The sequence below is a fragment of the Neodiprion fabricii genome, chromosome 3 (assembly GCF_021155785.1).
Source record: "Neodiprion fabricii isolate iyNeoFabr1 chromosome 3, iyNeoFabr1.1, whole genome shotgun sequence".
In the NCBI taxonomy this organism is placed as follows: domain Eukaryota; kingdom Metazoa; phylum Arthropoda; class Insecta; order Hymenoptera; family Diprionidae; genus Neodiprion; species Neodiprion fabricii.
Genome location: NC_060241.1, coordinates 21,568,669 through 21,594,536, shown reverse-complemented (window position 1 = coordinate 21,594,536; position 25,868 = coordinate 21,568,669). Strand labels below are relative to the sequence as shown.

Sequence of the window (25,868 nt, the reverse complement as noted above, 5' to 3'; positions counted from 1 at the left end):
AACTGTTTAGCAGCTTTACCTGCACCAACGCAACGGCGCAAAGTGCACTTACAACCGAAACCCCTCGGCTTTGATCTTAGTTGTTTTTTAGAGGCATCGAGTGCCACATAAGCGCTCCGCTGCCTTAACTCGCTATTTTATACTTTTACGATCGTCAGTTTTCTGAATTTCACGAGTGTTTCTAAACAGCGCTTTTACCTATTTATATTACATTTATGCATTAGATGCTTATAATGGCTTATACAACAGTACCTTTGAATTCTTCGGACGAATTCTCTCATTCCTTCGTTGCGTTATGACCAGTGTCGCGGAGTTGGAATTGAAACTAGAAATGACGTAAGTTTCAGAATCGCCGTACAGGATTCTTATCTGACTTTCCATATCAATCGGCCAGGTCACTTTGCCGCTGCGTATATATTCACCGCAAACGACGATTATCGGGTGTTGAGTGAGTTGGAAACCGGTGAACGATAAACTCAATACGACTGAAAACCTGCGGACTATTGCGTTTCATCGACGATTTTCAAACAACTAAAAGCCAATTGGCAACTCGTAAACATTCTCAGAATCATACCGCATTACGGATGATACAATAATTACTATTTTTGTTTTTTTTTCAGACAATGCCGAATGATTAGGATTTAGGATTAGGAATTAGATTAATTGCTACGAATAACACCCTGACTTATACACCTTCTTATTTGTATCCCTTGATAAAATTTTCCCGAACTGGTTCTAAAAGACTGTGGAAAATCAGTACGACCGTATGATCTGATCTCGTTGCGTGAAAAAGCGTGTTGACTGTGGATTTCCTAACATCATAAGTAAGCCTGTGGTAATTTCATTGTAGCAATTAGGCATTGAACTTCTGGTACAATATATTCAGTGAAAACGACGTAACTAAAAATAGTAATCGCTGCACCCGGCAGTCTCTTCATGCGGAAAATCGTTCCTCTACGTTGTGTAACGATTTCGTACGCTCCCTTAAAGTGCCTATGAATAATAGATTGGTCGAGGCTGGATCTCCAGGAGTAAATTTAAATTGCACATATTTACAGCACGCACGTGTGAAATAGCAATAGTAGGTTGGGTAGGTATACAGGCAAAGTAAAACCCACGTCCGTATATGTTCGGTAATTAACCTCGGTGAACCGATGGATTCTCATCAAAAGTTACTTGTACACGCGAATTATTATCCTCGTTTCACAAACCATCATTTATACGTGCATCCGTAGTACACCCTCTACCACTCTGTATAAGGAAAGTTTACAGAACAATAATGGCCGCTGTGATTGGATTTTGCATGCGTGGCTTAAGATCGAGTTAGTTGTGGGAAATTGAACGAGTTATATTAATCACCTCGTCGTTGGCACAAACGGTTATACATCGCTCACTGTTGCTGTACGTTATTGGCCATCCTACGGCCAATTTCGCGTCATTAAGTACCTGAAACTTAGACCCTAGCTAGTTCGCGATTCGCACTGTCAACGGTATAAGTGACTGTTTAAGTCAGATAAATAAAAAATGGAATGCTACTCATTCTCATCCGACGATCAGTTATTTATTTTATGTGCCATTTGGGAGACTTGGAAAAATATTTAGAAACGTATCAGTCTACCCGAGGCTTCTTATCGGGCATTCCAAACATAACTTGAGCAGGATACAAAGAAACAAAAAAGTTGCTAAACGATGTAACTAAGAGAGCTTTAGATTCTCTCTTTAAAATTCTATTTAAAACGATGTTTAGAAGTGAAAAATTTATTACTAAAATTACACGCAGAGCTGAACGGGATCCTATTTTTATCAATAATTTGTAAACTTTGTCGAGGATTTTTCTCGAGAAATTATTAATCCTCTTGATACGCTTTTTCGTTACATATAAATCTGAAAGTTTTTTTTTTTTTCTGAAACAAACTTGTATGAATAATTGAGACGTCAACGGAACGGAAAATTAATTAATAATTAATTTAGTGTACGATTAACGATTGAGACATTACTCACAATTTCTCAATACGGTTTACGCATTTTTGCGACGATCAAATCCTGTAAAAAACGTAGCGCAGATAATGGATGAATCGTGGTGAAGGTATAAGTTGGAAATCCCAGATCGTAATTCCGATCAGACTTGAAACTATTTTGCAATTGGCAATTGGCTCTCGGATCTATAAACCTGTGCCCTAAATACGTTGACCGTGCGTGATGCGAATTTGAAAAGTTGGCCAATTATTGCGCATTGGCCTTCGGCCCGATTGTTTCTTTCCTTACCTCATATTCCGAGAATGTTATTCTTCGATTTTTCAAATACCATGCAATCCGACAGCACAATTCGAAAATTTTCAGCACCTTCGAGTCTCGAAATTTTTGTTATCAGTGATAAAAATTTGAAAGCATCGTTATTTCTAATTAAATTAGGTACAAACGATCTCGAGACACACGTTTATGCGCTGGTAGAAGTTAAATCAGATTGAATGGAGGTAATTTTATGGACGAAGTTGGGAACGAACCGAGGCTCCGTACTTTGAACAGAGAATGTCAGAACCGTGCCTGGCTGCATTTCTAAGGACGAATTTAACTATTGATTATACGGGGAGGAAGTACTATCAGCGATTAGTTTCCCCCCTACGACCCTCTCGACCCTTTCCAACTTTCCTCCACGTTGTAACTTTCTCTCAGACTATTACAGCCTACCCACCTCTACCCTATAGGCCGCGGTAAATTTCATCAGGAAATCCAATTGCGCGTCAAAGATAACTTTTCATGGAGTTTGGGCTGCTCTTTCGCCCTTCCTTATACATCAACTGGAACACGTTAGTTATCCACCGGAGTTCGAAGTATATTCTTTGACTACGCTAGGAGGATAAAACCATGCGCTCTAGAATTCCGACGGTCCGATGAACTCGATTTTCGAAAACCACTGCAGTGATGCAATCTGCCGAAAGAAGATGCTTGTAGATCTGGGCGAGAAGACGCGTCTGCGCCAGGAAATATGGCAGAAAGAAGATGCCGGAAGAGCAAGAGAAAAAAAAAAAATGTTGGAAAACCCGAAAATACACACGTCCGTCTGGCTTCGCCTACACGCAATGATAGAATATCTTGGCAATCGGATTATAGTTGTAAAAAATCGTAAAACTGCTGAAAAGCTGGCAGCGAGGAAGAAATAAATTATAATAAATTCAGATACCTATATTTATGACATTTTTTCCTCCGTTTTGACGCAATTTCTTCGAACGCGCTATCTGTGGCAACTGAACTCGATCGTGCGATAAGATTATCGGAGCATCAATCGCACCGATCTGTTCTGAAGGAAGTCACCTAATGCAGGAAGTACAATGCAGTTACCGAAAATTCCGTGGCCGCGTAGATTAAGATGAAGATAACTTTCCTTGTATCGCTGTGAGTGGGAAAAAAGAATTTTGTATCTTAAACTTGTGGCAAATTACTTGATCAATTATAGGATTTAGTTTGCCAAGGAAATGCGTCACGAAACCGATGAGATTCAGTTGTAAAATTTCAACCGTCCAATCCTAGTAAAAGTTAATATCGGAGCTACTTTGTAGAAGTTTTTATATAATCCGAAATTCGTAAAAAATTTTCTAGCATCCATTCTACGATATTCAGATCGGCGAAATTTCTTGTGAGGCCAATGAGAGATATTGCGAACGGTTTTTTTTTATTCATTCTTCACTCGACGTCAAAGATACTAGGAGGCTGTAGGGATTAATGAGACAATTTTTCTTCTTCACTCAGTCTTTTCGAACATATCACTTGCGTCGGTGTCGTCTCCGTATTTTCACTCGTTTTCGCGGTGAATAAAAATTCCAAGTGCAGAAAAAGATGTTTTCAAGTCCGTCTAATTTTCGGCATCCACCGGGTGTCGTTTTCTTCGAGTGCTTCTTTTATTCTCCGAGAATCGGATACCTCCTCACTATATTTTATTCACGAAAACTCTGGTTCAACACACGCGGCGCGGATTGAAAAAGTAACGCGTGTCCTAAAAACAGAACGAGGCCTCTGGCACCTCGCACAGTGGATTTTGGCTGGCCCGTTTAGCCCGCGTGCCGCCGTCACGTAGACCACTCAACGACCTCCGGCACAGTTTCGCTGATTTCATTGGTTTCATTGGTCGTTTGTAGTGCGAACGAGACCTTAAGTGGCTGATTGCACTGAGAAAATTACGCGACGACCGAGAATGGAGAACGAACGATTTTCATGCCCCTCGTCACACCGTCGCTAATTCCGGACATAAAAAACCAAACCAAACTTTGAAGAGCTTGTATACCCTTACTGCAATTCTACTGTTGATTTATTGCAATTAGACAACCGGCCACATTAAAGGCAAACGCTGCGGATCAAATTTTATTGAAAAACTGGCACAGGTTCATTTTATTATTGTTGTTTTTTTTTTTTCGACTGATAACTCAATGTCATAATAGTGATTTAATTTTTTTACACACGGATGAGCAATATTTATTTTTGGTGTTCATTTAGAAAACTTGTTTTGCGTGATGAGTAATAAAAAAAAAAAATTTCACGGGTGCAGGGTGGATATCCTGAATCCAATTTTGAAAGGTTTTCTCACTTCAATAACATGAGAAAACACCCCCGACGTGAATTCAAATTTCCCGCTGCAGGAGAACAGCTTACGTTTTCACTCCGAGACGCATCAATTTTTGACCACTTTTTTGGAGATTATGAGAAATTTTTTTTTTTTCACCTATGTGTTTCTTCATTAAAAAACGAAGAAAATGAGACCTTATAGAGAACACTGAACGATATGATATACCCGAGAGATGGAATTTACAAGGTTGGGGCGTTTTTTCACCTCCCGTTACCGGAATAGGTAAAAAAAAAATAACGCTACCATTCTGGGTTTGGATGAGAAAATTTTGAATTCTGAGAGCGACATTTAAAAAATTTAATTCAAAAGACCTCCCTTGGCGAGGATTCTTTTCTTGCTATTTACGACCAGTTTTTCGAGTGGCAGCAAAGAAAATAATGTTGTTCTTAAATAAAACACCCTAACGTATTCCGGATTGCGTGGGCGGAAAGTGTATCGGTTGAGATACGACTGTTTATTTTTCATCTACCTCGAAATTTTCAGCGATAACTGACTTGCCGTCTGAATTAGTGCGTTTGATAAAGCTTTCGACAGCTTCGTGATAGGAGTAAATAATTCGGTATCTCTTAATAAGAGAAAATCTTTTTTCGTTACAGAGACGGACGTCCGAAACTACCGTTGACAACACCACTCAAAATGCCGCTCTCGTACGAGTTTCCGGTAAGTTTTCTTCAAATTGTAATACATATTATTCACTTGTAATACGATACAAGTTATACGTAATCACTGTTCATATTATAGAAGTGAAATTCCCAGTATATTCTATCTTTGACACAAATACAGATTTCGAGAATGTTTTTTTCGGTGTTACTCGTATAAATAATGATGCAAAGTTTTAACTGAGTTATTTGATTTCTTCGTGCCAGGTGTGAATTCATCGTCGAGTACGAAAAATATTGTAGAAAATATAGAAACGACCATCGTGAAAAAATCCAGATTAAATTCGTTTCAGGATTTTAACGCTTCAAAGAAACGAGAAAGAATTCTTCACAAAAAAAAAAAAAAAAAAAAAAAAAAAAAAACGTAAACGAAACGTCGAACAAATCCTGCAATCGACAGGCATCAAGCTCACAAATGCAAACAGATAATTAATTCGCGCCTTGTCGAACGTTAAAACAGTGATGTAAGTCAACGTGAGGAAAAACCAGAAGATCTGATCCAGACACCGTATTTCTTACGAATAATCACAGAAACTGTTTACATCGATTGATATCTAGCATCCGATAGTCACACGGGCATCGACACGATCCAAAATTCGAATCCGATACTGGCCAAAGGCCGAGATTCGACGATCAATTTCGAGGTTCGAAAAGCTCACCCTGTATATCTCAATATTCCAAGATATCGCAACCGGAGTGGAATAAGTTCTTGCAGTCAGTCATTACGAGATCTTTAATGCCTGACACACTTTAATCAATTGAATATGACGTTGAAACTTATGCATTCATACACGCTTGGCACACGTGCTTTATTCAATTGTACGGCCGTGTACTACGTTACGCGTGTAACTGCGGAGGCTCCGTTACCTCTCGCTCATCCGCATTAGTAGTTGATTCATTTTATTACGAGATAGTCGTACGACGAGTGTTCGTTAAATAATCATGATGTGTAAGCTACGATGATCTCATAAAAAAATACGAATGTATAAAATACTGGAATTGCGATGAAAAGCTTGGACATGTCGATGCTTTGTTTCAAATTGCTTAGAAACAGTCAAAAATATAGCAGATTCGTTCGATTTCACTTTACGATCGCTCGTTCTACGAAGAACACTATTTTCTACCAAGTCATTCAAATCCATTTTTTTTTTTTTTTTGTCATTTTGACATCGCTTGGTATTTAATTTCGCAACATTGCTGCATAATCCGTAGTACTAATTTCTGTGGAGAGTCGGTTTCAACCTTGCTTCGTAAAACTCACAACTCCGCGCGTAGGATCATATTTTCCGTAGAATCTGATAGCTCCGCTGCAGAGATGATTTCTGAGAGGAATCTCTCCCAACGCGATCGGTGCAATTTGCAACACGTATAGTAAAAGAGCTTTACTCTTTCCGGAACGAAGTTAATAAGTAATTAGTATTGCAAGTAGCAAATGTAGGAGCTTATACAGGCAATTTAACGAACCAATATAGCCTTCCCTCTTCTCATTATTATTGTCTTACTGGTAATTAGGTTAAGTAGCTTTTGCAGCAATAACAATGCGTGTACTTTAATACAAGACACAATGTATGTGAAAATTAAATAAGTAGTGGGTGATATGATATAAGCTTACGACGAACTTGTATACTTGGATGAAATTATCCGGCTATACCCTTTAAATTCTTGATCGTAAAATAGTATTAATATTATATTAATAATTGCTGATCGCCTAATTCGTTAGAAAAGCGTATTCGCGACATTCTGCCAGAATATAAGAGAAGAGATAGAACCGCAACAATGGTAAAGCACGGGTGGATCTCAAGTGTTCTCAGAGTCAGAAATGAGGTCAATTAAAAGTTGGGATGAACCATCGACGTCATGACTGTATAAGATGTAAAAAATTTGCTGAGCCGGTTTTCGCTCATAAAACTGATGGTAAAAAATTCTATTCCTACGGTAGTAATTACACACTTTATCATGGTTTGATACGCGTTGATCAAACTGAATCTGTTGACGGAAGTGCAAGTAGAGCAGAATGTGCCAATTATTGAATTAGAATTTCCATAAATGGGTGTTGAAATATTTCAATAGTGGTTGGTGGATAGAGGTTGAAAGAAATGCAAATGGACGTTTACTGGTGGATTTTTCAACTCTGTGACAAAGCATCAACTAGAGCTTTTTGAAAAAAAAAGAACGAAAATCAAATAAATTCAAATAAAATTAAAGATAGACGTGAGAGTCGGGTTGAAATATGAAGAACTGGAAATACAAAACTTATTCACAGACTGAAACGATTAGAATCAGATTTGAGGACTGCCTGGTTACAATTTGTAATTGATTATATTTTAATTACGAATAATATTTATATTTTGTAATTAGGGCAAAGTAAAGTATAAATTAAATCTGTATTTTTTAATTAGCCAAAGATAAATCGCAAACTGCTCTTGTATTTTTTAATCAGGGCGAAAGAAAATACAAAATACATTTTCATTATGCATTCACACATTTTTGTATTCTTTTCCTAATTACAAAATACGAACGGTATTTGATTATAAAAAAACATACAAACGGCATGTGTATTTTACAATCTAATTTATCTAATTACAAAATAGAAAATATCAGTCTAATGCGTATTTTATGCAGCTTCAATTAAAAATACTTGTAATTGACTAATTACAATTGTTCCCATGACTGATCTCAACTCGCCATGTATCGAATGTGTAGAGAAAGTGAAAGGTGTTCCGTCTAATAAATCCCGGTATCTCATACCGTGGAATCTATCATTTAATTATAAATTCTAACGCACCTAATTGAAGGTAGGGGAGGGCCTAGATAGAGTTTCGATATACGCAACGTATATAATATTCCCTTTCGACCATAAATCTGAAATACCCCTTACCACCTTGCAACCTGCGACTTGGGACATGAAACGTGAAACTTGGCGAGGAAAATTATAGTTCTCGGTCGGAGGTAGAACCCGTGGAAAATTAATTTACTCCTTGCTGCGTACGTAGATTATTAACCCCGGTAGACTTATTCGTTACGCCGGTAACCGAGCTACTAGTTAAAGGCTTGAGACATATTTTTTCCTCACTTTCTCTACTCTTTGGGTTTATTTTTCGGTTGGTCTTATCCATGGTACCTTCCTGGTTTATTTTTTTCTTTTTTTATTTTTATATTTTTGGATGTCAAGCATTAACTATCTTGCAATTGATTGTTTTCGTGAACGATTTGATACAGAATTTCACCAAATGTTGGGTAGGTACAACAACTTCATTTATCACAAATGTACACCTTTTAGTTATACTAATTAGTAAGAAGCCTAAAAACAGAAATTCATTATTTCTCAAGCCTCACCCCATATAACTACTCGAATGGGTACAATTTATTAATAATGATTAGTCATCGGTCCAATATTGACCTTGCACGTAAGCGAAGCTTAAGGGGAAACACACGAGTAGACCGTAAAAAAAGAAAGTGCATTTTGATGGTTTTTATCAATAAAATTATTAATTGGATTCGAATCATGAATTGACCACCATCCGTTGTCGTTTTTTAACCAAGAATTCATTAGACAAATTTGAAGCCAATCTATTGTGGCTATTTATTCGAAAATTGGGTTATCGTGTTTTTGGAAGCAATAAAAATCAAAGTCATGATTCAAAAAATCTAAAAGTCGGTGAAACATGGTTTTTAATACACTCAACACCATACTTGAACATAACAAAAATCGCCGACGGTGAGGGACATAGGTACGTCGATTTTTGGTGGAATGCCTCATATATACGTAGGTTCGTATAAAAAAAAATTTCTATGGGAATTCATTCCCTGGAATCGCTATTATCGTGGCCGGCGTAAGACGTGTTCATCGCGGACCGGTTCGCGGTTTCCAGGATTCCGTGCAGTCAGTTTATCTGAAACATAAAATTCAAAGGGATCCTTGAAATGTAATACTGCTGCGAAATTGCGTTGCACGGCAAAGAAAATAGGGTTCGCGAGCGGAAATAAGCGACCGAACAAGCGAAAGTTAGAATGCAAAGAAACATATATATTAGAGTGTTTCAAAAAAACCACTTTTTATTTATTTTATTTATATATATATAAAAATATATATAGTCATATAGGTTATGCGTTGTATAGTTTTCCATTCTCCGTCGATAGAATAAGAGAAGTTGAAAAGTTGCTCCCATCATCAGATCGTAGCTTCAGATTCTTACTTGTGATTTTATTAAAAGAACAAAGAAGAAACAAAGAATTGTACCGACCTTCTTTTAAGTCAGGTGCCAAAATTTTTGTAAGCTAGGCTAGTAAACAACGTGTTCAACATCCCTCGACTGTTACGTTATGACGTACTTTTTGACGAATGTAAACCACCGCGGCACTTAGGAGTTCAAAATTTATATCCCGTGTTCACGGTTTTTTCAACAGGCACTTCTCGAAGTAAGCACTTTTGTCAGAGGAGTGTCTCAAGTCAAAGTCATTTAAACATACTTCCTCCGTTAGTGTCGTAACGGTAGTTTGAAAAACAGATTCAGGCATTTTTTTTTTTTTTTTTTTGAAAAAAACATGACGGGCAACGGAAGCCAATGATTTCGTTCAAGCTCAGGAATATACGCTCGTTATTTGAGCAATGCTTACTGAATAGAGTATTTATATCGTATAATCCATGGACCATGCTGTTGCAGGTACCAGAATTAAGGACATATTTAATCCAGATTATTGTATCAGTAACATGCGAAACTGTGTGTAAAATGACGAAATCTTTATCACTCACATGTGACATCAGACTACCGAAATATGTTTCACATAATTGGTAGATGGCATTTTGCTTTCGCTATTTTTCCGGTAAATGAATGAAATTTGAATTTCGTTTCATTCAAAAATGATAATCTGAAGAAATCTGAAGGGTTTGACGATAACTTCAAGTCGGGTGAAAACTTTGAGAGAAATTCATTCGAATGAAGTTTAAGTTATTTAAAGTCCTTCGTGTTCCTAGAATCACTTTGTAATGACTTGCTATTATTATTTTAATTTTAAAATAATTTCTCAACTTCGCTATAACAATTATGATCGATCGAAATCAAATATCATTCTAGGTAATGATGTGTTGAATTTGAAATTTTTACGAAGGAGTTGTTACACTGCTATATGGGGGACATCAAAATTATCGAGAAAATGTTCATAAAGTAACACGGAAGATTGAGGCGGACTAAATGTCGTTTGAAAGTGCTTTAATTCAATTGAACTCATGAATTTACTTGAAAGGAATTGAAGTCTTAACTTCCCGAAGTCATTCCAAGACATTTGAAGTCTTGAATTCAAGTCTTTCGACTTGAGTCATTTGAATTTATAACGTCGCTTTAAACCGTTTGAAGCCAATCGAGGTTATCCGACTTCGCGAAGTCATTTCAAGTCAGTCATAATTTCGTGAACCTTCACAAGCAGCTGCCTGCAGTCTCTTTGTTTCACGAAGTCACATCAATCGAAATCTCAAAGCCTGTCGAAGTCGATCGAAGTCTTACGCTTTCGCGAAGTCTTGAGATGTCGGATTTACCCTCGATCCCTGAGTAGTCGACATGTCGTTAAAATCTCAAGAGGCTGAAGTTAGTAACGTTAACGTAACAGAACATCGGTAAGAAAAGTCGTCATTGCTGAATTTTAGAACGACTTTCCAGGAGTTGGATGTTCAAAATATGACTATGTTCCGGTTGTCATGTCCAACTGAACTTCGTACAATCCCAAAGTTGCGAAGTAACTATTTTTCCGAAACATGCATCGTCGTGGTATCGTTACTAACTTCAACCTCACGAAATCTCGACATTCCATGCCCATCTACGCGACTCCAGTGTGTTTAATCAACACCGCACGGTTCCGTGGCCCCGACAGGGTGCAATTTCCACTCCGTTTCCCGATGTAAAAATATCTCCTCCAAGTTTCACACTCAATTTTCAACTCGCTGAAAGACGTTCGTCGTTACGTTCCGTTCGCAGACGACGCCGTCGCGCCCGCTCTGTCTTCGGGCACGTCTCCGTCTCCGTCCCCGTCACCGTCGCCGGCTGTACCGGTTACCCACCGAGGATCAACCACGAACACGTTTCGCCGGCTTTCCGACGTCGACAAGCTGCTTCTCGAAGCCATGGACACCAGCCGGGATAGGACAAGACACACTGGGAGGTTTTTAACGATGCACAAACGGCGCCGCAAGCGATTGACCACCAGGACTCTGAACCAAGACCCAGGCATACTCGACGACATATTTCACGGGCAAGTACAGGTCTGTATCACCTTGTACCCTTGATACTCTTCCCTGCTCATACGCGACCTTGAAACGCACACACCGTGTGTGAATAACTGTCTCGATTCGCAGGAATTAACAACAATCAAGACGTTGTGGACGTGATTGATTTGGAGACTTGTTTGGAAGGTTTAACGCCGTCGCGACATACGTCTGTTGTGCTGTAATTCATTCGCTTAATTAAAATAAGACCGGTATAATTACACTGGAAGTTATCTACAGTTATAGTCGATTTATGTCCGCGCGTCAGTTTAACTAATCCTAATTATAGTAGTAAATTAGTCGCCAACATGTGGTAATGAGATTTTACAATAAATGATAAAATCACTCCAACGGATTTAGAAAGTGTACGTAAAAGACCGTTTTGAATTTATGTAATTTTTTAAACACTGTACGAAGGGGTTTCTTTGATTATGTAACAACTAGTTTCGAATTTGATTTACTCGCTGACGATTTCATTAAAAATTATAAAACTTGGACAATAACGTTCTGTGATTATTGTCAATTGTTTTACTTTGAATCGGGTTTCTCTCATTGCTTCTGAAACGTTTGTCTTTTCTTGTTTTATCTTTTTCATCCGTTGTATTGAAACTCTGTTTGGAGCTTAATCTTGCACTGTTTTTAGGTCTATAACCTTCTTTTTCATGGCTACTCAATTTTTTACTTTCTTAATTCGTTTTTCTTTGATCTTCATTCACATTCTTTCTACCATTCGCTGTTTATACATAAGATTTGGAGCAAATCACACTTTCCTCTATTTGCAGAAGTGCAGATCCGAAGGTCTGTTATTCAATTTCATTTCTATAACATTACTTTACTGATTTCAATCAAAATTGGAACCGGAAGATTGGATAAAAACGGCATTAAACCGTGAGCTTAAAATCTTTTCCTTGCCAAATCTGAACTATTCGGAACTTCTGAGTGCAGAAAAAAAAACAAACGATTTACTATGTCAGGATTTTATGTTTTAGTTACTGAAAATCCGCGCTCATTGCTTTCAAATATCCACTTAGCAATTACTTTTTCCTTTTCTGTTACGAAATAATTGAGGGATCGTTTCTGGTTCCAAGGAGATACACCTGTTTGCATTTTTATAGTATAGCGATGCTCTTGGCTAATCAAAAAATTTCATTTGCTCGTCTTACAATTGGCGCCAAAAGCCTTTTTGTTGAAATCTGTAAATTAATTTATTAGTAGGATGAGATACGAAATCACGATTGGGACCATTTTGCACTTATTCCGAGAATCCGAGAATGAACCGAGATTAATCTTGGTAATTTATATACATATGGCAGTTTGAGCTTTTTTTTAATGATTTTTCAGACCTACCCGTGACTTAAAAGAGAAATTAGAAAAAGCGCTGTCGATGTAAATAAAAAAAGAAGTCCAATTTTTCCGTGACAGGTATGTCAGACAATCTGGACGAATTGCGAATCCTCGGAATCTCATTTTATTTTTATTTATTTTTTTATCTTTCGAAGAAATGCAATTCGTTTATATTGTCTGGTATGATGATGAGTATTTTTTCTCATAGAGTAGCGCTAATGCCTGGTAAAACGTTGCAGTTACGGATTTTTTTGAACATTATTACTCTTACAATAAAATATGTACTCGGAATGTTTCCGAAAGACGTGTATTTTAAATGGTGAAATCCACCCTCGTGGTGACACGTGTTAAGAGTTGAGGTAAAGGTATGAAAAAAAAATTTTGTTGAATTATTTAAAGTTTATTTGTGGGGCGAGACGGAAAAAATTCATCCACACCCTAAATAAGGGACACTCTGACAACCATTAATTATTCTTTTGTTTATCCAGCTTTTATATCATGCCTTATGCATACGATCGAGTGTCGTTGTTATAATAACGACGTATGCATATAAAGCGATTGCCTGCAGGTAATTAATTAGCTTTCATCATCACACTTGAGTAACAATGTGCCTACAGCGGAGAATTTAATGAACCGAAAATTTGAAGAGTCAGTATTGGATGGACGCGGTATAGCGTCGACGGCATGACGGAAACTAATAATCATTTTATTGGAAACTGTATCGCTTCGCTCGCTCGATTGACTCTGTATGGACTCTGGACGCTTGACGCATGAATATCAGTGAAGATGCTCTCTAACAATAAGCACGTTCTCTGAGTGCCATTGGGTACGGGTAAAAATTTACGTACAAACACAAACGCTCGGAAGCTTACAAGTTTATAATTTCCATTACAACATTAAATTATTTCCATTATGAATTGAAAAAGTAATGGTTAATGCATTGCTTTTTCATTAAAAAATTTGCAACCCTGTTCGTGAATGGAATGTATACAACTTTGTCCGATTTTAATCCAATACGCTGTCGAATATCTTGAAAAACAATTGAACGGACTACGGATAAGGGTTTGGGATGAAAGTTTGACGGGTGAAAATTTTCTTTAGTTGTAATTACTGGAATATTCTGGTAAAAAAGTGACCGTTGCTGTAACGATTCAAATTTTATTGGAGTTATAAGAATGCGTGGTACAAATGACTGTTCGTTTTTCTCGAATCATTATATTATATGTATGCAGTATATTATGAGTATGGAAGACACTCGAAATAAAACATACCTGTATTTGAAACCGCCTTGACATCCGGTATAACGGTATAATTTTCGCCGAGAAAAATAGATTCCTGTTTTTAAGAAAAGTATCACTTTTTATCGAAATTCTTCAAAGTAGCGCCAACTACGGTAAATCCAACTATACCAACTTTTCTTTTCTTCGGAACCATAAAACTTTGGTGTTAAACTTTTTTTTTTGCTACGCGCTTACTTTGTTGATAAAAATTTAAGCGTGGATCGAACTACATACTTTTGAATTGAAAAGACCTCTAGCGAATTCAATGATCGATTTCATGATACAAATTCTGAAAATTCAACTACTTTTTCAACTTTCTCTCTCATATTTACAGATATTATAGCTATACTCTTGAATCCTTTCACATTTGAAGATATCAGTGACCCATTGGGTATTTTTTTTAAGTAGCCTTCGCTTACGCATTTACGCAAATGTCGTGCGATTTGCAGTTTAAATCATGATTTTAATTCCTTCAAATTTTTCATTCCAGTGCCTGCTTCAAAAGTCTGGTAACTGGAGGTTCAACGCGTTTACCTTGGAGACGGTGACTGGAGGTAAGCTATTTGATAATCAATATTAGTCGGCTCCTAGTTTCCTCCTATATTATGCAAGAGCGATCATCCCCCATCTACTATCCGTTATGTGAGCGGAATAAAATTTGTTCTCGATAAAGAAGCCCGCAATAATCTTATGGGAATTGGGTTGTAATGAAATCGTCTGGATTTTTTACACGTCGCAGATCTTTTTATTCCGAAAAAAAGTCTCCACGGGCACGACCGGCGACCCTCCGCTATGAATAGTTTGAGCGCTAAAACCCTTCGTCAACTTATTTGAAACACAGTGACGTTTTTTATACTCTCTAATCTCAATTTTTCCATCGGAGAACCAAAAACGCCTATTTGCACCAGGTTTCCTCATGTAACGTCATCTACAGGTAAGATCATTGAGGGTTAGAGGAGGAGATGTCCGGTTAGGTGCCTATCTTAGCTTTTCTGGCACAAAGGAATCCTGGATATAGGTTGGACATTTTCGTAGCGCCCAAACTATTCATAGTCTGAAGGGTCGTGCCCGTGAAGACTTTTTTTTTGTAACGTCACGATTTATAACGTATGAAAAATCCTCACGATTTAATTGAAACCCAATTCCCGTAAGATTATTGCGGGCTTCGTTGCCACACCACAGGCAAAAAGTAAAAGGAAATTCGTCCAATATACCAGAAAATTAGCAATATAATATTTTGCTCGCCGTTCCTTCTTCACATTTTCGTCCAGCACTTGATAAACCTGAATTTCAGGTCGATCCTTGCCGGTACTCTGCGTTCATCTCTTTCATTGGTACGGCCTCCTCGAACACTTCCAGCTCGATGTTGTCAGAGTATGGAAATTATTCAGTAAGTCAACAATAAATTATCAATCATGTAACATGTTTTAAAATTTCATTGCAGTATACGCACACAATCATATTACCGCATGCAGTATGAATGCTTATTTACATTATGCCCATTCCGTCTGTAATACCTATATCAGTCATGTATGCGTGAATCATTCGGCATGTGCATGATTATGATTAACCCAAATCCGAAAGTCACATCAGATATGAGTCGCAAACCGATTGTCCGTTCGCCTCGCGCTTTGAGTTTATTGGAAGAAATTGGAGAGCAAAAGGAGGGAAAAACGAGAACAAAAAAAAAAGAGGACGTTATTGCTTACTCACGAATGCGTTCTTTTTACATTATCTACAATACCATCGGATCTTTGTATATTTTACGATACACAAAATTACGTGATATCTTCAAATTGAAAAACTTTTTGACTGATTCCAGTGTTGAACTATTTCGAAAAACAAATCAAATTATTTTTAATTTGATCAGATTATTTGTTGCAGTATTAATAGAAATAACGAAGGATTTCTTTGAGTCAAGTCTAGTATTTGAAAGGGAAGTGAAAATACATAATTTAATCGAATCGACGAATCGCGTTGTAAGAAATGCGCAGAGTTTTTCGACAATTTCGCGTACAGCTCTCTTAAATGCTTCGGTATTTCTACGACGAAATATTTTTAAGACAACTCTTTTCACAATTTTATAGCATTGCGAGTACTAAAATTAGTATGCTGGCCATATATTTTTTTTTTCACTCATACTTCTAGAGAGTTTTCGCTATAAACGTGAAGAAAAAATTGAAAAAATACAGTTTATTCGACAAGTTGTAAAATAAATTGTTCAAAAATCGTTTCTTACAGAATTTCTCATCAACGACTTACGGAGCCATCAATTCAATCTCTGATACGTCAAGTTCACATAAATAGGCAAATGAATTCCAATTTTATACCAAGTACCTACCTACTTTTGTTCACATGAACGGGTTTTAAGAACGCGCCAATGTTACTTTGCCCAATAATGTTCTCTACCTTTTTCTCTCGTGATATATCAACTCTCCCGACGTATTATCAGATTTAGCTTTGGCCAGTATGTTTCCAAATTCAGCGTAAAAAATTGCACTTTGTATAACAGAGTCGACAACATTGTTTTCAACCATACGTTTGAAACGTTATGTGGCATGAAGTCTTGAGAGTGCATTTAGAAATATGCGATTCTCTTTTCTTCGGACATGAACCGAATTTAATAAATAACAAAATATCCTTAAAATTCAGTTTGCATCATTTTCGACTTCATACTCCCGAATCGAAATGCTAGACCTGCAACGGGTTCTGTAAAAAAATATAGGTCTTATGAAGATAACTTTTTTGTACCGCCCAATATGTCACGTACCTCATTGATTTCGGTTGATATTAATCGTGGAAAATAATTTCTCATTTCACTTCATACAGGGTTTTCCCTCCTTTGATAGCTGTTGTAGAGTTTCTTGCGAATTTCGGTGTCATAAAGTGGAGTTGTATGAATTTTTACGAGACAGGGACGAGAATGTAAAATACCTCAATATTTACATCCATAGCTATAACTAAACATCTCACAGTGAGTCATTGCATTTGTGCTTTAATTTAATTAATTAAATATTTGATTCCACAAAGCAAGTAGCGAATGACAATGAGGGTATCGTACACATACATTTAAATAATTGGAATTCGTTGAATCGAATATATTTTTTCCGGCTGTGAGTCGAATATTTAATGACGTTAATCAATATTTTTATTGAACAAAATAATTGTACAATATACGCATGAAGAGAAACGAATTATATGAATAATTTTTGATATTATCACCAGATTACTCCAAAGAAGTACTCAATCATCCTCTTCTAAAAATGTATCGGTTCGAATAAAGTTTTAAAATTCAAGCCAACTTTTTTTTAAATCATTAATATGCGTAGTCGAATCAAGTAAATTAATTAAAAAATTCAAAACGGCATATTATTTCCATTATAACATCGATCTTATTAAATTCATGCATCTAGGTCCTTGAAGCTGATTCGTCAAGCTTTCCAAATCTCTCTAACAAAGCATTGTTTTCATCACTAGAACACACGTTGCAGTAATCTGAAAACTGTCGAATCTCACCTTTTCGGAAAAAATATGAATATGTGTTCTAATAATGATAACTATGCTTTGATGTAAGGGTTTGGAAAGTTTCAAGAATCAGCTTCAAGGACCGAAGCATGAGTTTGAAAAATATTGAAGAATTTACAAGTATTTTGGGAGGATCTTTTTTTTTTCTATCAAACCCTACCATTTGGTAGGTGGGGGAGTAAGAACGAAAAAAATCATTTTTTTTATGAACCACCTTAGCGTAGTCTGCTCATTTTTCCCAACACCTGCGAATGAGAGTTAGATTTGAGAATTAAGTTATTCAAAAGTACACATGCGCTAACGTGGCGGTTGTTTTACTCTACTTTTCGGAAACGGGGCGCTTTACGCACGCTTCAGAGGCTTCGAAAATCCAACTGTCCAATCAGATGTTGGAAAAAATCAATTTCCATTTAGGATCTGGAAGCTATTGTTGCGACTCCTTACATTTACATGTGTAATATGTAACATACACTGACTTGAGAAAAAATTTCAGATCTAATTGATGAAGGCTACCACAGTACAAACCCTTACCACAATAGTATACATGCGACCGACGTTACACAGGCTATGCATTGTTTCCTCCAGGAAGAGAAGGTAAGGTCTTCAATCCCAATCTCATATTGTTACGCATTCATGACCACGTATCATTCATGATCATGTGTGTATAAAATGGCTTTATATGATTATGTTCATAGTGCATATGGGCTTTTTGAATCGCCTCCTCTCCCCGATGACTATTTTTATTTATTTATTTACAAATTTCTATAGCGTTTCAAAAAAATTTCTCTCTACTTGCAGATAAGAAAACACTTGAGTCATTTGGAAATAATGGCATCCTTAATTGGAGCTGTGACGCACGATTTGGATCATCCAGGTGTTAATCAGCCATTTTTGGTTGCCACGAGTAATCATCTCGCTGCGCTTTACGAAGTAAGATAAACGAAATATCAAAATTTAATCCTAGATATTATGTTTATGTTGTTTTTTTCTTTTTTCAATTTTGTGTTGTAGAAAAATTTAAATGTCAATAAATGCTTACTCTCAGTATCTGTGGTCAAGAATTTCTATTAAAGTAATAAATGCTGCCCGAAATGACATCAGCTACTTTTTTCAATAACAAAAGTATCTTTGCTCAGAATACGTCGGTGTTGGAAAATCACCATTGGAGATCAGCTATAGGCTGCTTATTGGAAAGTGGGGTTTCGGAACAGTTGGAACCAGAACTTAGACCAGAGTTAGAGAGACATATCAGCTCACTAATTTTGGCTACAGACATTACAAGACAACAAGAATTTCTCACCAGATTCAAAGTAAGTATTCTGCACTTTGAACACTGATATCTAGCCCTGACTTCGCATAATGACATTGTAATATAAGTCGTAAAATTAAAAAAAAAAAATTTTATCATCAACATTTACATAAATCATCTATAGTTTGAGATCTATTGCCGAAAATTTCCTTACTCTCTAAATTTTAATCAGTGAAAATTCGTTAATTCCTAGTTACAAGTATACCATTGGAAAAAACAGTGCACATGCACTGACTTTTCACTGATATTCCACTGATTTCCAGTGCATATACACTGATTTTCCCCAGTGATATACTTATAACTGATTCACATTCAGAGAGTACATAGCACGAGAAAATATCTCTGCTAAAATTTGCCAATAAAACGTCGCAGAAATTGTAAAAATAAAATTTCACAGCATTTTTTTAGGAACTGGAATATTTCAGTATTTTCCGAAACCGTTATTTTTTTCTCTGTTAATGCTTACGGTAAAGTACACAGAAGTTACGGGGTGCTAAATACACAATTCGGAATAAATCTAACACACTTGAAAACATTTCGTCAATCTAGGTAACTCAGATATTTTTTCCTTTTTCTCGTTCTTCTCAATGCCCATTTTTCTCCTTCTATTATGCTGGTTGTTTCTGCAAGAATTATTCGCGTAGTAGACGCGTTTTGTAACATAGCTGAATTAACCGGTAAATGTTTCCGCATAAACATAATGTCCCTCTTATTTTTCCAGCGATATCTGGACCAAAACCTTCTCGACATGAGTAGGAGTGAAGACCGGCACTTCATCCTCCAAATAGCACTAAAGTGCGCGGACATTTCAAATCCATGTCGACCATGGGATATCTCTCGAAAGTGGTCGCACAAAGTTTGCGAGGAGTTCTTCCGCCAGGGAGACTACGAACGAAAATTGAACCTGCCAGTAACTCCACTGTGCGACAGACATACAACAAGTATATCAAAAATCCAAGCCGGTTTCTTCAAGTTTGTAGTAACACCATTATTTGAAGAATGGCATAGATTTTTGGGTACTGCATTGAGTGTCAATCTTATGGATTATTTGAAAGGCAATCAAACGAGGTGGGAGGCTCTGATACAGCAGGAGGCAGCCGAAGAAACAAAGACGGAAATCTCTGAACTCGAAGACATTGACAACGCCCTCAGCTCGGAGGATGAAGATCTGGCCGAAGACTCTGGAAGCATCGATTTACTACTGCCGGATGCTTCCTCGTCGAGGAGGCCCAGTTTACCCGGAAAAGTGGACACCGAACGTGTCGGACGAAGGCATTCTGTGCCATTGAGTGTTCCAAAACTACTGCCAATCTCGCGGACCATTATCAGGAGAGAAAGCCTACCGACGGAGCAGAAGAAGCTTAAAACTCCGCTTGTCAAACTGGAAGATCAAACGATGCTTGGTCGCAGTTCACTGTCGTTGTTGTCCTCGAAAAGCAGCCTTCACTCATCTGCTGCGCGCAGTAGCGAACGGCCTGTTAGCGCGGAAAATTTACTACCCGAACCCAGCATAGCAAGCATAACAAACAGCACGGAGGCCTCCAGATTGAGCACCGTGTTACAGCCAGATCAGAAATTATCCAGCCAGACGAAACAGTTGACCAGGCAACAAACATTCCCGCCTCTACAGCCTTACGTGCGAATGAGGTACATGTCGACAACTGCAGAAATGTCCCAGTGCTCCGAGGCCCTAATCGAAGCCGACAGTCTTTCAAGTTCAACTCCGAGCCCTACTAAGGACAGATCTTATACAGATGGGCAGTGCAGTACACCTCTTGAATCGCCCGTGCCCTGTAACAGTAAAGACTCGAGCAGACGATCCAGCGCCACTTTCAATGCTGCTAGAATACAGAAGAGAGAATCTAACTCTTCCGAAGCATCGATTAAGAGACGAGGATCCGCGATGCCGGATCTCATGAGGAAACTTGATACCAATACGCTGAGTCCAGAGTGTGCCAGACGACATTCGATGCAGCTCGTTGGTTCTTCGCTCTCCATTAAAAAGACTAGTCAAAAATCTTCCACTTTGACCTTGGATGTTTGCGATAGACGGAAATCTGTCGAAACTGAATCAGAGTCTGCGGATTTGCCACATCCCGAAGGTACAATAATTACTTTGGAGGTCAAGTCAGGGCCAAATATTTGTAAAACGTACTCTCATAACGAGAGAAGTTCTCCAGAAACTGGAAATACTACCGATCTGGCAGTTGGTGTCGATTCTGTTGTCGTGGAATCCTGCTATAGCGATACGAAATTATTGTGCAATTCGACGAGACGATTTTCAATACCAGTGATAGACTTAACGAAGAATGATAGTCAGATTAACAGACGGTTTAGTGCGGTACCAATTTCATCTGACAGTGCACATAGGGCGTTCTTCGTTGGTACGCCACCCGATTCTCCACCCCGTGTTCTTAGTGGTTCAAGCGATAGTGGCAGTGAACCGCGGAGAAGTGTCAGTGATTCGACGAATGATGGTGTTTCTGTAGGCAACAAGAGAGATTCGGAAACTGGGAAGGACAAAGGAGCCAAAGTTCTTAAACTCAGCGTGGAACCAGAAATGAAGGAGAACGTAGACCCGAGATGTGGCGACGATGGAAGAACACTATCAACAAGTAGGCGATCTAACCAGGTAACTGCATCGAGAAGATCTCTCAAATTTTTAAATGATGCAAAGAAATTTTCCTCACATTCTCTTATTGATTTTGCAATTACATTCATAATAGGGAGTAATCAATTTTATAGTTAAAATGATAAGGCCTTCATGGAAAACAGTATTTTTGATTTGCCACTTTATACCTGTTACTTTCGGACTCAGTGATCATGAGGCTCATAAATTTAAATGCCTACAAGATAACATCTCTATTACTATTTTTTAACCATCTTGTCAAGCAACAAATCTATTCAGAGCATCTCTAACCTCAAGTCAAAAATGTAACAGGCATACAATTTATTGAAAAAAACTATAAAAACTCTTAAAATTTTTACCCAAATTCATAAGGGACGTCTGATTCAAAACGAAAACAATGGGTAACCATAAATTTGATTTTGATACTTATCTCAAGCGTTAAATAGAATGAGAAGGGAAGAGTCTGTGTACCCGTGATATCGAAATTCTCACTCGTAAAGTGCTTTTAGAATCGAGGTTCAAATGCAGGTGTTTTCTTTTCATTTAGTGATCAGTAATCAAACTGAACAATTTCTTTTTTTTTAATTCCATAGAGCGGCAAGAGAAGGAAATGAATATAAAGGCTTTGTTTATTCACGCAGGGTTAAAAGTCAAAATCAAAATCCAATTCAGAACTCATCCAATTTTAATTAATCAAAACTCATTATTTGCAGATAATTTTTTTATCACAGTGACTCAGAAAAAGCGTGCTTCATAAAATTATATAACAGAGCACCAGTTGATTCTTTTTACAATGTATATAATCATATTGTGTTATGAAAAAAAAAAAATCCGATGATATTCCTAGAGAATCTATTAGTCTCTAATATAATAGTCTTATTAACTATGAAAATGTTAGGAATTCAGTTGTGTTTAAAACGATATCACCCAACTTTTCCTTGAGGTATGATTTAAACACAAAACCTTGTGTCGTAAAATTGCAGAGAGCGTCAAGACTTTACGATAAGAAATTTTCTTGAAATAACACTAGGTTGAAGTCGGTAATGTAAACCTAATGAAACATTGTACACAAAATAACTATTTTACAACTTGAGACTAACTTTGAAAATTTCAAGTTTGCAAAATACACGTATGTTCTAGTTCGTTGTAGTTTATCGAATTCCAGTCGATCAAAAACCGCTCAACCTATAATTACGTCATTACATTTACGTTACAAACTTCTAAAATTACTTTTTTAATTTTTGTTTAAAAACAAAATATTTCTAGGATCACTTTCTATATTTGTAGCTACTGCTTTCGATACATAGAAAAGACCTCTGAATCTTAGATGGCATAAAGTAGAGATTGTCCCAAGGTTGATACCGATATGATACCAGCCAACGATTGAGTAGACCAAAATTCAAGCATAATGATGAAAGCGATTAATCCACAATTTTTAATTGCATTTTCAATCCTCTTCAACTAAGCAAAAGATTCTTACATTCTAATGAATATTCAAAATAATAACTTACGTATTTCGCGGGAATTTCAGGGACTCGCGAGGAGGCGAAGTTCAGCCCCAGTTGGCCTTTTGTCAAAGTTAGATGACGTCTCAATGCTGGCGTTAGCACCACGTGGGGATCGTTATTCTAGGCGAGGCTCCGTCCCGACCGATATGACCAGGCACCAAAGTATGCTACCACCGTATGAAACTAGGCTACATGTCAAACACATACACCAACTTTTGACTAGAATTGAATATTGTGTTTAAGTTACAATCAAAGCAATACCTGCATACATACAATACTACTCATATAGCTTCTACATACTGTACTATAAATTTTCTTGTAACATATACACAGAGATGCAGACTATAGATATTAATTGTTTTCAACCTCTATAATTTGAAAAGACTTGAGTGTGTAATCATATCATCCATGTTACTGTTATACAATTGAATTCTATATTTTTTTTCTCTTATATGCATGTGCTTGATATTTATTTGAATGAAAAATATAATGTAAGAACGTTAGACAGACAGCAAAACAATACATATTTTACTTACTGTGCAGCGCGAGTATCCTGGGTATTAAGAGTATGATTTACATTTTTTAATGGACACGTTATTGAAATCACAACAATTTTCTAAAAATATCAATCCGGTGTAAACTAATAACAATGTTTATGAAAATAATCAGGTTCCATCCCATCAGAAATTATCGTGCTAAATATATTCTCAAGTGTTAGTCCAAGTACCGTTCAAAAGTAAAGATGTTATCAAGTCTTTTTTTTTTTTATTTTATTTAAATTTCACCACATTCATCTCCATAGCATAAAGAACAAAATTTCCTGTGCAAATTATGATCTCATGAGTAATTATTATATCTGTATCACGTTATTGCAATTTACAACATTTATCTAAATTATTTGTATTTTTAATAACAAGTAATGCTCATTACTAAATGGTTACAGGACACCTTACAATTTACGTAGCAACTTCGGTTTATTATTCTCCTATGATAACCGTGAAATTTGCGTATGTTTTAGAAGAAAATTATGACGCGCGGAGGTTTAGAAACATCCGATTTTTACCGTACATGGAATTCTTATAAAAATTATTATTAGTCGAAACTTGAAATTTTCAGAAAATTTTTTTAATTTTTGCAACGTGCTCTCTTACTCACTGACGCAACAAAACGACCGATAGGTGATATTCTTACTGTTAGATGCATTTACGAATGTGATCATGATAGGGTTTTATATCATATTTTACGACTATTGACATCAATTTTCACTTAATATACATCTGATTTAATAACCTAGTCGTTAATCATACCGGAAAGTTTTAAACAGCGCTACTATAAATTATTAGATAGGCTTGAATACTATTATATAGCCATTAAAATGACGATAAGTTGAGAAAATAGGGAAAAATTTTAGGACAAAAGCCATGCGACTTCATTAGAAAACAAAAAATTCTATCTATTTAATGATCAGTCGTGAAGATTTTTTTCATTACTTAGATTGTACACAACATATAATATGCATGAGGTTATAAAAGTAATTATCACCTAGCTAATGATAGAAACTGTTGATTATTGATAATGTTCCTCGACATTGTTGTAGTAATGTAAATATATTTATATAAATGTATCAAATCGTATGCTGTATAAATATAAATATTGTAATGCATATACGATGAATTTAACAGTGATTTTCTAGTCTTGCATCACATAAGCATATATTTCAATGTCATATCTAAAAATACGGACTAGATATGAGCTGACACAATACAAGATTCGTATTGCACCATGTGATAATAAAAAACATAGTAAGCATCCCCACAATTCAGTGCTCACATGTTAACAAGACTTTATATTGCATACCAAACTCTAAATATCACATTTCTCATCAACCGCAATTAATACCAGCTAACATTCTAACAAAATTGCCTCTGCTTGACCTTAGATGGAGGATCCAACAGATCAGCGTTGGGTGCGCAAGAAGAAAATGAATCCTCCCCTCGAAGAGCTAGTTTACCGCAAGACTCTGTATTGGATGGCCTTTTGGACAATGTTTTCTTTCCGATGTGTAAGACCATTGACCATTCCTGACATACATCTAAAAGTGTTTAATCACATAGAAAACAGAAATCCACGTTCGAGTGCAAACACATTTATCCTTATCATGACATCTCAGAGTTGTTATTTTCCCTGATTAAAGTGATCTTAAATATTACTTCACATGTAAAAGAAATAACACAATTCTCTTGAAATGAATCTAGGTGAAGAAGCAGACTGTCCCAACAATAACAACGCTTCGACCCATGTAATCGAAGCACCGCTTCCTATCACTGGGATGCCGTCGCTGAGACGTGGCTCTGTACCTGCCGACATATCGGAACTCCGACGTGAGATGTACAACAGAAACAGTGTGAATGGCAAATCAAGAAATCGAAAGAAGGTTCTACGTCGAAGAAGCAGTGGCGGACCTGAAATGTTTGCTGGCGGTATGGATGTGGCTGAAAGTGCTGCCTGGATTCGATGGAAAAGAGATATTGGCAGGAAAGAATCGATTCCAGAACCTGCAACAAAAAGGAGAGGCTCCTTACCTATCGATATGGTAGCCATATCACATGCTGGTTAGTAAGAAAAAGTGTAATTAGTAATTAAGAAAGGAATCGATAGTTCCAATATTTTTTAGCACCCTCTATTAAATGACAATAAAACATGTGTAAAAATGCAAACCATAGTAATAATGCGACAAAAA

General features: G+C 36.9%; 1 protein-coding gene across 11 annotated transcripts in view; it reads left to right on the top strand.

Annotated features, from left to right (window-relative positions):
• The window catches only part of LOC124177310, a 127,083-nt gene that overhangs the window by 95,395 nt on the left and 5,820 nt on the right, over positions 1–25,868 (top strand). For 8 of the 11 annotated variants that reach the window (XM_046559514.1, XM_046559509.1, XM_046559510.1 and 5 more), the window contains 11 exons: positions 5,215–5,278; positions 11,247–11,530; positions 14,648–14,711; positions 15,452–15,547; positions 18,176–18,276; positions 18,481–18,612; positions 18,819–18,992; positions 19,713–21,623; positions 23,152–23,290; positions 25,068–25,190; positions 25,384–25,740. In XM_046559514.1, coding sequence (XP_046415470.1) covers positions 5,215–5,278; positions 11,247–11,530; positions 14,648–14,711; positions 15,452–15,547; positions 18,176–18,276; positions 18,481–18,612; positions 18,819–18,992; positions 19,713–21,623; positions 23,152–23,290; positions 25,068–25,190; positions 25,384–25,740 — 3,445 coding nt within the window. The remainder of the gene's footprint in view (positions 1–5,214; positions 5,279–11,246; positions 11,531–14,647; positions 14,712–15,451; positions 15,548–18,175; positions 18,277–18,480; positions 18,613–18,818; positions 18,993–19,712; positions 21,624–23,151; positions 23,291–25,067; positions 25,191–25,383; positions 25,741–25,868) is intronic. The other 3 variants (XM_046559517.1, XM_046559516.1, XM_046559515.1) reach the window with 2 other exon arrangements.